At 35.6% G+C, this 11,928-nt stretch overlaps 1 protein-coding gene and 1 non-coding gene across 2 annotated transcripts; both read left to right on the plus strand.

Annotated features, from left to right (window-relative positions):
* The first annotated feature begins 5,263 nt into the window (after window positions 1-5,263).
* On the plus strand, window positions 5,264-10,749 carry LOC141712740 (haloacid dehalogenase-like hydrolase domain-containing protein At4g39970). Its single transcript, XM_074515783.1, has 11 exons — window positions 5,264-5,727; window positions 6,013-6,106; window positions 6,199-6,243; window positions 6,342-6,392; window positions 6,790-6,864; window positions 7,991-8,024; window positions 9,528-9,583; window positions 9,679-9,738; window positions 10,039-10,098; window positions 10,240-10,286; window positions 10,366-10,749. Exons 1-11 carry the CDS (start codon window positions 5,366-5,368, stop codon window positions 10,412-10,414), a joined length of 933 nt encoding a protein of 310 aa, XP_074371884.1. The 5' UTR covers window positions 5,264-5,365; the 3' UTR covers window positions 10,415-10,749.
* Window positions 10,750-11,636: 887 nt separating this feature from the next.
* TRNAE-CUC (transfer RNA glutamic acid (anticodon CUC)) lies at window positions 11,637-11,709 on the plus strand. The gene has a single exon. It is a non-coding gene; the product is annotated as a tRNA-Glu (tRNA).
* Window positions 11,710-11,928: the final 219 nt, after the last annotated feature.

Below are 11,928 nucleotides of genomic sequence, written 5' to 3' on the forward strand. Positions count from 1 at the left end.
ACTTCTCTACCACAAGTTTCTTTGCAGACAACTGTGGTTATGGCATCTGTGAGTCTGCCCCAACAGATGCCTACCCAAGCCACTAAAACCAAAGTTTCTAAATCCAAGTCTCAAAGACCCCACTCTAGTTCCTGTCAAAAGGGACTAGTTTCAAAAACTAATAAAATAAAAGAGGAGAGTGTGAATGGAAGTAAGCTCGGAGAGGGACAGGGTGAACATCAAAGATACTCTAAGGATAAGGAGGGAGAGGTGTGTGTAACCCAGCCTAGCCACACTACAGTTTTACAATAAACTATAGTGATTAATAAGGAATGTAGCTCATTACTAGTTGCATCCTCCCAAAAGGATGTGACTTTTGAACAAAGCTCTCAGCCAAGAGCACATGCCAAAAGGATTAGGGACACAAACCTATCTCAAACTTACACAAGAAAGAAGAAATCTAAAATACATGGGAATACACAGGGTGCACAAACCGTGCCAACTGCAGTTAAAGACTCAGTTATAGCAGTTTCTCAAAGTCATATTGATGTGGATCCAATAAATGTGGAGTCACAGCCAAAATCTCTTACAATAGAAGCACCTCACACACAAAACTCAACCACTAACTCTCTGGATGTGGACATGATTGACACATCAATTCCTGATTCTCCATCTTTAACTTCTTGGAGAAGCCAAAATCTCAAGCAAGTGAGCATCATCTTTTTGATGATTTGTTGGCTCACTTGCCATTTCTTTCTGAATCTATTGGAAAATCTGTGCAAAATCTCAAATCAATCACCACAGATTCTACAGTAGTTTCAACTCCAAACCCTTCCATTTCTACTCTCTTGACGGATATTCTTCATCCGTCGACTAGTGATTGTATCTTGACGGATATGCTTGACAACAATCATTTGTTGAAACTCTCAATTACTATCTCGACAAATGTCTCTCATCCGTTGAATATCACTGCACCACTTGAAATTTCAACTATACAAGTGCAGATGATCTGGTAGTTGTATAATCACTCTTAGGGTTGAGGGAAGGGAGTGAACAGAGTGAGAGGCTGAGTTGCTCTTAGGAAAAATGAGAGGAAAAGAGTGAACTAATGCAAGCTATTTCTTCCATCTTGGCAGAAGAGAGTGATAGGAGTCCCACTTTAGATGGTGAATATGAGGGTGTGAGGGCGGGAAGCCAAGGGGAGCCCTTGATGCAAGAACAAAGAGAACATGAGAGAAAAACAGGTACATAAGAATGGGAAGAGCCCATTGTTAGTGATTTAAGGGATGTCAATGAGGCTGAAAAGAAGCAGCTATTTCAGCAAGAATTTTAAACTGTCTTAGACTCTGTTTCTTATGAAGCTGAGGCATTTACTCACCCTGTTCCATCTTATCAAGCTTTGGCTGAACATGACAATAAGGCTATTGAGAGAATACTAAACTTGGTGCACACAATAGCTTCAATGCTAAGGGCTAATGATGCAGTCAACTCACTTTCACCTGCAGCTGTTGATGATTTTGAGTTAGATTCTAGTGGCATATTTGGGGATGCTTCTAATGATGAAGAGGATTTCATGGACATAGGGGGAGATGCAGGTCCTAGCTTAAACACAAACACTCCAGCATGGATGTTTAGCAAAGACTGCAGTGAACATTACTTCAAATCAACTCTATTCCATATTATCCATCAGACTCAAACAACTCTTCAAGCCACTACAGATGCCAACACCAAGAGTCTTCTCTAAGCACACCTTGAGTCTCTTCACTTGCACAAAATCCAATATTTAAAGCAAAGTCAAGATGTGTCTGAGATCAAGACATAAATTGGATAAGTCAAGAAGGACATTACTGAAAGATTAGAGTCTATTCTTCCTGACACTATAATGAAAGATATTAGCAAGAAACTCACAAAAGGATTCTGACTTAAGTAACAAGGTTGATTCTTTAGACACTAGGCTGAAGGCACTAGAAACTTCAATCACTAAAATCCATATCAACCAAGTTCACCGGACACTCCTTCTTCAGAAATTGGAGGCTGCACAAACTTCCAACTCTGCTCCACTTGATGCTAACAAAAAGGGGGAGGAAGATCTACTTGTCTCAGTTAGTGAAGGTGAGACAACTGCAATTATTCCAGTTAGTAAGGGCGAGTCAGTTAGTGAGGGGGAGAAGGTGCACAACATTCAAGTCAGTAAAGTGATTGTTCCAGAAATTAATTTCCCTAAGTCACCAGTTCTGGATAGCATTGACTTGATCAAGATAGCACCAGCTGAACTAGAGCTGAAAGAGAAATGGAAGAAGCTTGATGAGAAGATTGAGAAGAAGTTTGGTCCAATTGAGAAACAAGATAAAGCTGTGAAATATTTCTCTCATTTCTCTCAATTGAGACCAATTTCAATCAATGAAATGAGCTTAGGGAATATGGAAAGGGGTCAATCCTCAGCAAGAAGATCTCTACAGGCCAATGTGATTTTTCAGCCAAAGAGAAACTATCCAAAAAATTCAAGCAAAAATCCATGGGACCTAGTCTATGAAACTCCCAAGCCTGATGAAAAGAAGCTGCTTGGTAGATCTATTGCTTATTTAAAAAATCCCAGAGACTCAGTCTTGAAGAAGAGAATTGCTAAAATCTAGAGGAATGGAAAATTAATCTGTGTGATGGGTGTACATCCACAGTTTGCAGAAGCTAAGAAAGTAGAAAAGGTGAGACTCAAACAACAGCAAAGGCAAGCTGCCTTAAATGCCAAGAACCAAGCTAGGAAGCCTGCAACCACAAAATCTGAAATGCCTGCTGTGATGGCTGAGTCTGTTAATGAAGAAAAGTAAGAAGAACCAAAGTAGATAAAGAAACCAAGACTGAAATTCAGACCAAAGAGGAAGCTGGATTTTGATGAAGACAATGAAGAGTTCATGCCAACCCAATCTACCACTTCAAGTCAACCGGCCATGCCCATAATGGAGCAGGCTGAATTCAAGGATTATTCTGATATAAATTTCCATGGTGAACCCATAATTCCCAAGGATGAACCCATAATTCCCAAGGATGAACATATATATTGGAAAAGCCTACCAATCCCTGATCTAAACATCCCAATTCCAACCAAACCAAAGAAAATAAAGTCAAGAGCATTCAAAAAGGCCAAACCTGTCAGACTTCAATCCAAAGCCTTAGCCAAACCCAAACCAACTGTCAACAAGGGAGATCAACTCTATATCTGTGACATTAAGAAATTCTATGACATCAATCTTTACTTGGATGAGCTGGATGAAGTTAGAACTATTGATGCTTACAAAAGACTTCCAGAAAGATTGGTCTTCAGATACAAGGGTGGAAAAGAGCTAACTTGGCCTCTTCATAGAATTCTCAATGAAGGCTATTATGTTCTGCTAAAGATTTTCTCCTCAATTAAGAAGAACTTTGGGTTCAACATTGTTGCCAAAAAGATGGTACTAAATAAAATTGAGGAGATAATGAATAGCAGGAGAAACCCAAATGCACTCCCAAGAGTCTTAACTATTCCCTACAAATATAGATATAGTGCATTTGAGGTCATACTGGATAATGGAGTTCAAGGATGAGAAGACCACCGGAAGATTCTTCAGATTAGAAGATCAGCTAAAGATTTCAAGCAGTGAAACTCTCATGGAGATGTAAAAGATGCTGGATCAGACTAAATAGATGAATCTGAATTCTACAGGCAACTTCAAAACCAGATTGAAGAGAACAATGAGAAACTAGGAAGGAAGTCTAGACACTCAAGGAAATAAGACTAATTTGCTCATCCTAGAGGAGCACCTTGAAAATGGCTTGTGAGATTCTCTACAAACCTTCCTCTGTATAATTTTCAATAAACTGCAGCACTTATTAATTTTATCTACCATTAATCAGTCTGTATTCATAAGGTGTTTTGTTATCATCAAGTTTCTCTTGATTTATGCCTACAATTCCAGTAGACATAAATTGAGGGAGATTGTTAGGAATATGTTGTGTACTTGATGATAAGTTAAACAAAACACCTTAGTAGATTTAATTTAGTATTTTTGTAGCTCTCGACAGATGATTACTTTAACATCCGTTGAAAGAGTAGCTTATGTATTAATAAGTCTTATAACATATTTCTGCATTATACAATACTTTAAAGATCTAGAAGTTGTAGGGTACTCAAAGTTATGTTGACTACTGGTTTGATATGCAAAATAGGTTGGGTAATTGTAAATATTAGATGCTTTGTAATTTTGCATAAGTGAAATAAAGTTAACTACTATGAAAAACTTTCAACGGATGATTCTACAAGGTTTCGACGGATGACCCAAGTCACATTCGATGGATGATCTAAATAAGTTTCGACGGATGATTCAACACAGTTTCAACGGATGATCCAATGAAGTTTCAACGGATGTTTAAATTCAAATTGAAGTTGATAGTGACTTGACAGTCACATGGGTTTATTAGATGCAAATGGAACGTGACAGCCTATTTATAGGTTTAGAGAACAAAGAAGTATTTCCATTTCGATGCTAACTTGAACATATTCAAAGATGTTGGATAGAAAAATGAAGAAGCATGTAATTAGACTAAGAAACTTTTGTCTTATTAGTTTATCTTTTATCATGTAACTCGGTGATATATAAACCAAGAGTAGTAAGTAGATAATACAAGTTAGTAAGCAATCAACTAGAGATATAGATAAAGCTTTATCTGTGAAGAATTTTCTCTGTTCTTTGTAAGTTCTACTTGTAAGCAGCTGTGTGCAAATCTTGCATCACAGAGTTCTCGATTTTATATATATCTCTGGTGGACAAGTTTAATCCACCAGAAAGTTTTTAAATACTTATATAATAATTTCATTAAATACTTATATAATAATTTTAATATATATTTATAATTTTAAAATTATTAAATAACTAATATAATAATAAATTTATTTAAATAATTTATAATATATAAATGTAATATTTTTAACTAATTCTTTTTATGTTTATATTATAAGAATAATATCCTTACATATGTTTTAATTAATTTGATATTTTAGTTTCACTTGTATTCACTAAAAAAATAATTAGTTTGTTATTAATAATTTTTTCACAACTATATATATTAAAAACAATCATTTAATATAATTGTTAAAATTTGAAAATAAAAATAAAACTTTTTTCAAATATAGGTAATTATTTAAGCTAATATCACTAAAGTACAGTTGTTTACCGTTTCAACAAATTTTATATAATATCTATTTTATACTATTTTAACCTATGAATATAACTAATAGCTTCGGAGACGCCGTCATTTACTGGATGGATAAAAACCAGAGAGAGAATTAGGCGGGTAAGACATTAAAAAACGGTTGGAAGAAAGCAACGCCAATAAACACAAACAATATCCATCAATGGCGTCCACCACATCGACGCTTCTCTTCCCGGCCATCCACCACTCACACCATCGCCATACACTCTCTCTCCCAACTCACACCACCTCTCTCACTTTTACTTGTCCTCGCCAACGCCGACCAACTTCAACTTCACTCTCAGTTTCAGCTTCAGCTTCAGCTTCACGGTCACTGGAAGCACTTATATTCGACTGCGACGGCGTCATTCTCGAGTCTGAACACTTGCATCGCCAAGCTTATAACGACGCTTTTTCTCACTTCAATGTTGTTGTTCCTCCTTCTTCTCAGCCACTCAACTGGTCTCTTGAGTTTTATGATGTTCTCCAGAATCAAATTGGCGGTGGTAAACCTAAAATGAGATGGTATGTTATTCTCCCTCCCTCGGAAATAGTCGAGGCTGAAATATTTGATAATATAATTTTCTCTGATTGTGAATTCTCGATAAATTCATTATTTGATTGCTAAATACTAAGATATGTTATGTTTTTATTTATTAATTTGATTAATTGATGACATTTTCTTAATGATTAAACTCTCGAAAATGATAATTATTTCAACTTGTACATAGTTTGCTAGGTGTATCTAGCTATTTAGTATATAGTGTGTTATGGGTATAAATATAATGTGCAGAATGTGAAAATTATTAGGTATTTTAAAGAACACGGATGGCCTTCTTCCACGATTTTCGATACACCTCCGGAAGATGATTCTGAAAGGGAAAACCTAATTGATACTCTTCAGGTCAGCTTAAATGTGTGTGCATTACAGCACTAGTCTTTCTTAGTAATGGATATACTAAGACTGGTTCATATGTTGCTTGAATGTTTTTGAAGGCTTGGAAGACTGAAAGGTATAAAGAAATCATCAAGTCTGGCAGTGTAAGTAATGAATTTGTTCCAATTATATTATTAGGTGATAGATCATTATCGATGACTGATTGTGGCCAATAAATTTGGAATGTTAATGTTTTTTGCAGGTGGAGCCAAGACCAGGGGTTTTAAGATTGATGGATGAAGCCAAGGCAGCAGTAAGATATAGTTATTCTATGAATATAATTTCAGTTTGAGGCTTGTATGATACTTTTAATCTTATTCATCTTGTTGTGTACTCTTCTTTAATGTTCACTATTTTTTAAAATATTGGAAGCGCTTACAGTTTAATGAAGTCTTGCTGTCAGATCTTAAAACCGATAACCTGTTAGAGATATCAATCAATTGTATCCTTTTACATTTATTAATGTCACTAATGTGAATGAGTGGAATTATGAACACCTTGACAAGAAAATAAGGAAACCATGACTAAACCAGGAAAACAAGAACTTCATCTATGTTCTCTTCTCTTCGCTAGGAATCTTAATTTTCATCTCTATCTATTCTATGAAAATATTATTTCAACAGTTTTACAGGCATAATATGTACCTGCAGGGGAAAAAGTTAGCTGTTTGCTCTGCTGCAACTAAAAGTTCTGTAATACTTTGTCTTGAAAGCCTTATTGGCATTGTAAGTACGTCCTTGGATACTCTTCCTTTCTTTTCTCTTTTTTTACCTTGCCATTTATATAGGAAAATTGCAAAAGGTAAATTAGGTACTAAATTTGAGGGGGCTAAGCATGCGGCACAAACAGATTTTAAGAACCAACAGAAGGCTGAAGTCCTCAAAAGAGCTACATTATACTTAACTTATTATGCAACCTTCTTTTTTTACAATATTACAGCTAGCAATGAGAATGATTGCAAGACAAATGATCTATCCTATATTGTTCAGCCTACAAATGATTTTTTTTTGACAATGACATACACCCAAATGCCTGAGGAAGAATTTGTGCTGCACTTGCAGTAACATCATACAATACTAACAGTGAATGCAGAGAATTAATCACTACCAGCATTTAGGAAAACACCCCCTCAAAGTGTACTTGACTGAAAGTTTTATTTGTAATATTTAACTGAACACTCACGGGGTCGGACAAGTCAATCTTCTTGAGAGGTTTTCCTTTAACAGCTATCCAAAGAACGAAATATTACCGAGGAACCGCTCTTCTAAACCATACCAGGGAAATCTAACAGCATATAAATTATCTGAGTCGTTTGGACTACCATATAGCTGAATCATCAGTTGTGCTCCCCTCAAATATGAATTTGATAAGTCTGAGGCAGGCTGTACAGAAAGAAACGATAAAAATAGACTTCGGCAGCTCATAATTATTCGAGACGTGAAGTTGCCATATAGTGACCTGACTAGAATCAAAGTCTGCTTTACCAAGAATCTTAGAATGTGTAATGATGCCTATGTATTATATATTTACAATACAATGTAGTTGTGACAAACGACCATGCCAAAGGGATATTAGCTACACTTTTTACTCAGAACTGGGAGTACTGCCTTGTCACTTGATTGCAGAACCTCATTCCAAATCCAAGAGTACTTCCTCAGGGTCACCTACAGCCAGTATTATGCTTCAAAATTTTATTCTTGTTCCTCTAATACCAGGGATTAAATTGCAATTCAGTGAAAAAAGATGCAATTGTTTTCACTTTTTCTTTGAATAATCTTCTCAAAATAATGTTGCTTTTCCTGTTTTTATTTGTTCTGACAGTGATTTAAACTTTTCCTTTTTGCATTATAGGCACGCTTCCAAAGTCTGGATTGCTTCCTTGCAGGTATATGTTTGTAAAATATATGTTTAGACATTTACTGGAAAAAAGTAAAGCATGTATTGAAGATGCACGAGAAAGGCATCATGCACAAGCATGCCCGAATTTGACATATACTCTACTTAGTTGTTTGTCTGAAACTTTAAAGTTTACTTGTTGAAGAATTTGTTTTGATTCATTTGTGCTTTAATTAATTTTTTGGTACAATATAAAATCTATACAAGGTCAGTATTGTTTACAAGCTGCCAGCTTCTTGGTGAACTGTGTAATAACATGGCAACACCTACAATGTCTTTTCTCATGACATGGGAACTACTATACTTTAAAACTTGCTTCCGATTGCCACTTCTTCTCATCTATCAAGTCAAGTATCTAGAGCTAGTTTCTGCAACTCTTTTAGTTCTTGAAATCTGCTTAACTAATGAAAAAGACTACTAGTCTACTAACATCTGATGACATTATGGAATGCAAAGTTTGGAATCATATGTTTAATGTTCTCTAGAACAATTATTGAATAAGTTTTTCACTGCTTAAGGCGTATATTAGGAAATTTGTTTGTGCATTCTTGGCTGGCTTTGTAAGTACTATTTTCTAGTTATGTTTGTGATGCTCTCCTGTATGCCGGCCCTTGTTATTAGGAGAAAACAGCTTGTAATGTTTGTCCATTACCCAGCCTTTATTTGATCCGTAACCAGATTTTACATATTGCAGTAAAGTAAAGAGCTTCAATGTTTTCCCTGAATGATACTCTTGCTACTATTGTGATGTTCGATTCCCTTGAGAAAAGATTTCAGTCGCTGTTATATTTACCACTAATGCATAATTTCCTTTTTAGTTATGGAGTTGGTAAATCTTGGCCCCTAAATTTTGAAGAATTAAATACAACAAAAGTTCCAGCAGTTAGAATTTGATTTATTTTCCGACTCCATAATTGTATGACATCCTAGTTGGCAGTCTTAAAAGTTACCTGCATGGACTCTAAAAACTTGAAATTCCCTAGACATTGCATTTTTCACTCATAAGGCTGCTTAGTGAAGTATTAGCATTAATATTAGTTCATAGCTCTGTTAGTGGAAATCGAAGCCTTATCTTGTTCCTTTTGGTCTATCCCTTTAGATCTGAAGAGGAGACCCTTACTTGATAATCTAAAATTTCCCCCCAATTAACATAGGTCCCTTGCACTTGTTTGCTGCATTACAGTATTTAATATAGTACCTAAAAGGAACTTAACTTGCGTTCTAAAATCTACGTGGTCATAAAATCAGCTGCTGGTCACTTCTCTTAAAGGACTATTCATACAAGGGGACAGTTTTCTTTGTTGCTATTAATGACATCATGGTTTTGTCAAGTCTAGTCCTAACTCATAAATTCTCGTCATGTTTGAATAAATGAATAAAAAGTATCATAGCACCATTTCACATGGTAAAAAGAAACCCACAAATATAACCATACAAGACAATCCTTGCTCTTTTTATATACGTGAGAATTTGCTTGCTCCTCTTCTTTTAGGCGATGATGTTAAGGAAAAGAAGCCTGACCCTTCAATTTACTTGACAGCACTCAAGGTAATCGAGTTAATGCCACATACCAGTTTTCATGTTTACAGTGTTCTGGTTTCTAACTGATGTTCCTTGATATTTAAATTTGTCCAAAATTTCAGAGACTTGGTGTGTCAGAGAAAGACTGTGTAGTGGTGGAGGATAGTGTCATCGGTCTACAGGTCAAGTACTGATTTTAGAGGATGCAACTTTTTTTTTTTGTGTGCTAGATACTGTGCTTTAGGGCTCTGATACCAAATTGTGACAGCCTAAAAACTTCACTTAAATTATATATTCCCTGCTGCATCCAATTCCTTTGTTGTAGCCTCCCTCCCTCCTGATCTTATGCTTGATCTTATACTTAGCTGAACTCTAGTATCTGAGAAGATTACAAATTTACCATTGTTTATAAATATAGAGAAACAGAAATGAAGAAACGAAATCTAAGAATTTCAGACTAAGATATAATGATATAGTTGCAGGCAGCAACTGGAGCTGGGATGTCGTGTGTGATTACATATACATCATCTACGGCTGAGCAGGTTGGTTCTTTCACTAACAGGAGTGGCATAAACTGAATGAGAAATAATTTAAATGCATCAACATTCTAGGATAACATTTTTACAGCCAATTAGTTGGCAATGCAATTGAGTAACTAACTTGGTGTTGCATTTCTGATGCAGGATTTTGGAGATGCCATAGCCATATATCCTGACTTGGCTGATGTCGGGTATGACTTTTTTACTAGCTATTATTACTAATTGCTGTCTACACAGATTCATTTTTCCTTTTGTTTGCTTGCCATATAGATTGAGAGATTTGGAGTCCTTGCTTGAAAATGTTGCCCTGGTCAATTAAGGGATCATTGATTGGCATAAAATTATTCCGCGAACCAAGATTGATTGATCACAACTGATCAAGAATTAAGGGATGGCTGACATCAATATACTTCCGAAGAAAATTTTTACGACACAGTTATAAGAATAAACGATCTAGTGGATGCTAATAATCATACCATTTAGAGATAGCTAACATTGTTTTATAGTTTTATAATTTAATAAGTACCTTTGAATTATATGTGGTCTGATGTCTGTTCATTGTATTCTGGGAACGTAAATGTTGAATATAATTATTCTGAATCAACTAAGAAACTCTTCTCAAACCAAAGGTTTTGGGAGAGTTGGTTTGTGGATTGGTGTTGTTGTCTGTTTGTGCACTCGTACAAGTGAGCAGGAGGATTAAATCCTTTCAAGGCATTCTTCTAATAATATTGTAAGGATCTTCAATTTCTTAGCACTTGAGTTAAAAGACAACTAGTGCAGTTTAAGAGATTTTGTCTGTCTCCTCTTTCAAAGAGTCAGTTACTCTAAAGGAACCTTTAGAGAATGACTATTTCCAAAAAAATCGGCTAGTCTAAAACCTCAAATTGATAGAGAATGATCATTTTCAAAACCTAAATGTGTTAGAGAATGACCATTCCTAGGATCTTATATTATTCTAACACTAAGTTCATTTATGGGTCAAAAAGTGGATCACGGACGCCCATCTTTGGGGCATAAATTTACGTTTCGTGTCCCTCATAAATTGTGAAAAAATATTGGGAGTGACAGGGATCAAACCTGAGTCCTCTGCCTGTCTGAGCTCTGATACCATGTCAAGGAAACAATTACTCTAAAATCTGAAGGTGTTAGAGAACGGTCTGTCCAGGATGTTATATTTTTCTAACATCCTCTAATTAATTGATACAAAGATATTAAGCAAATGCAGCTTCTGATACTCAACATGGATTTCAAGTTAAAGATTATCATTTTTGCTGGTTTGTCATAATGTTATTTAGGCCAACGGTTCTAGCTAGCAAACACCCATTTCTTGTGATATCATGCACTTTTGATTCATATTTTGGCATTCAATATTACAGCGGTTTGGGTTCATGTATATGCACTTCAATCACATTCATTTTCTTTTGCCAATTACAGATTCAGTTTGTTGTTTGTTGTTTATAGGCCTACAAGCATATATAGCCTACAAGAATATGGTTGAGATAATTAGTGTGTATCAATATTCTGAGGAATTATTACGTTCCGTTGTAGTCTAGTTGGTCAGGATACTCGGCTCTCACCCGAGAGACCCGGATTCAAGTCCCGGCAACGGAATTATGGTTTTTAAACCTTCCTCTTTCGAATATGATCGCCCTTGCACTTGCACACTTGCACTTTTTCCTTGAGCCCAATTGTGGCGATTGCACTTATTTTAGCTGTTGTGAGTCTCTTGGATGCTATGTTGATGTGTTCATGTCAAGTTTTAGTGATTTCAAATTTTTAGTAGAAAGTAATAAACGAGTTCTACATCACTCTTAATCATTCAATATATTG

This window comes from Apium graveolens, chromosome 3 (genome assembly GCF_009905375.1).
Source record: "Apium graveolens cultivar Ventura chromosome 3, ASM990537v1, whole genome shotgun sequence".
Classification (NCBI taxonomy): domain Eukaryota; kingdom Viridiplantae; phylum Streptophyta; class Magnoliopsida; order Apiales; family Apiaceae; genus Apium; species Apium graveolens.

Bases quoted from the DNA above. Each gene is read 5' to 3' on its own strand.
- LOC141712740 (XM_074515783.1), top strand. From the start codon at position 5,366: ATGGCGTCCACCACATCGACGCTTCTCTTCCCGGCCATCCACCACTCA. The intron at 6,393-6,789 runs GTAAGATATAGT...ATGTACCTGCAG, and splicing joins TGGATGAAGCCAAGGCAGCA to GGGAAAAAGTTAGCTGTTTG. The intron at 9,739-10,038 runs GTCAAGTACTGA...ATATAGTTGCAG, and splicing joins ATAGTGTCATCGGTCTACAG to GCAGCAACTGGAGCTGGGAT.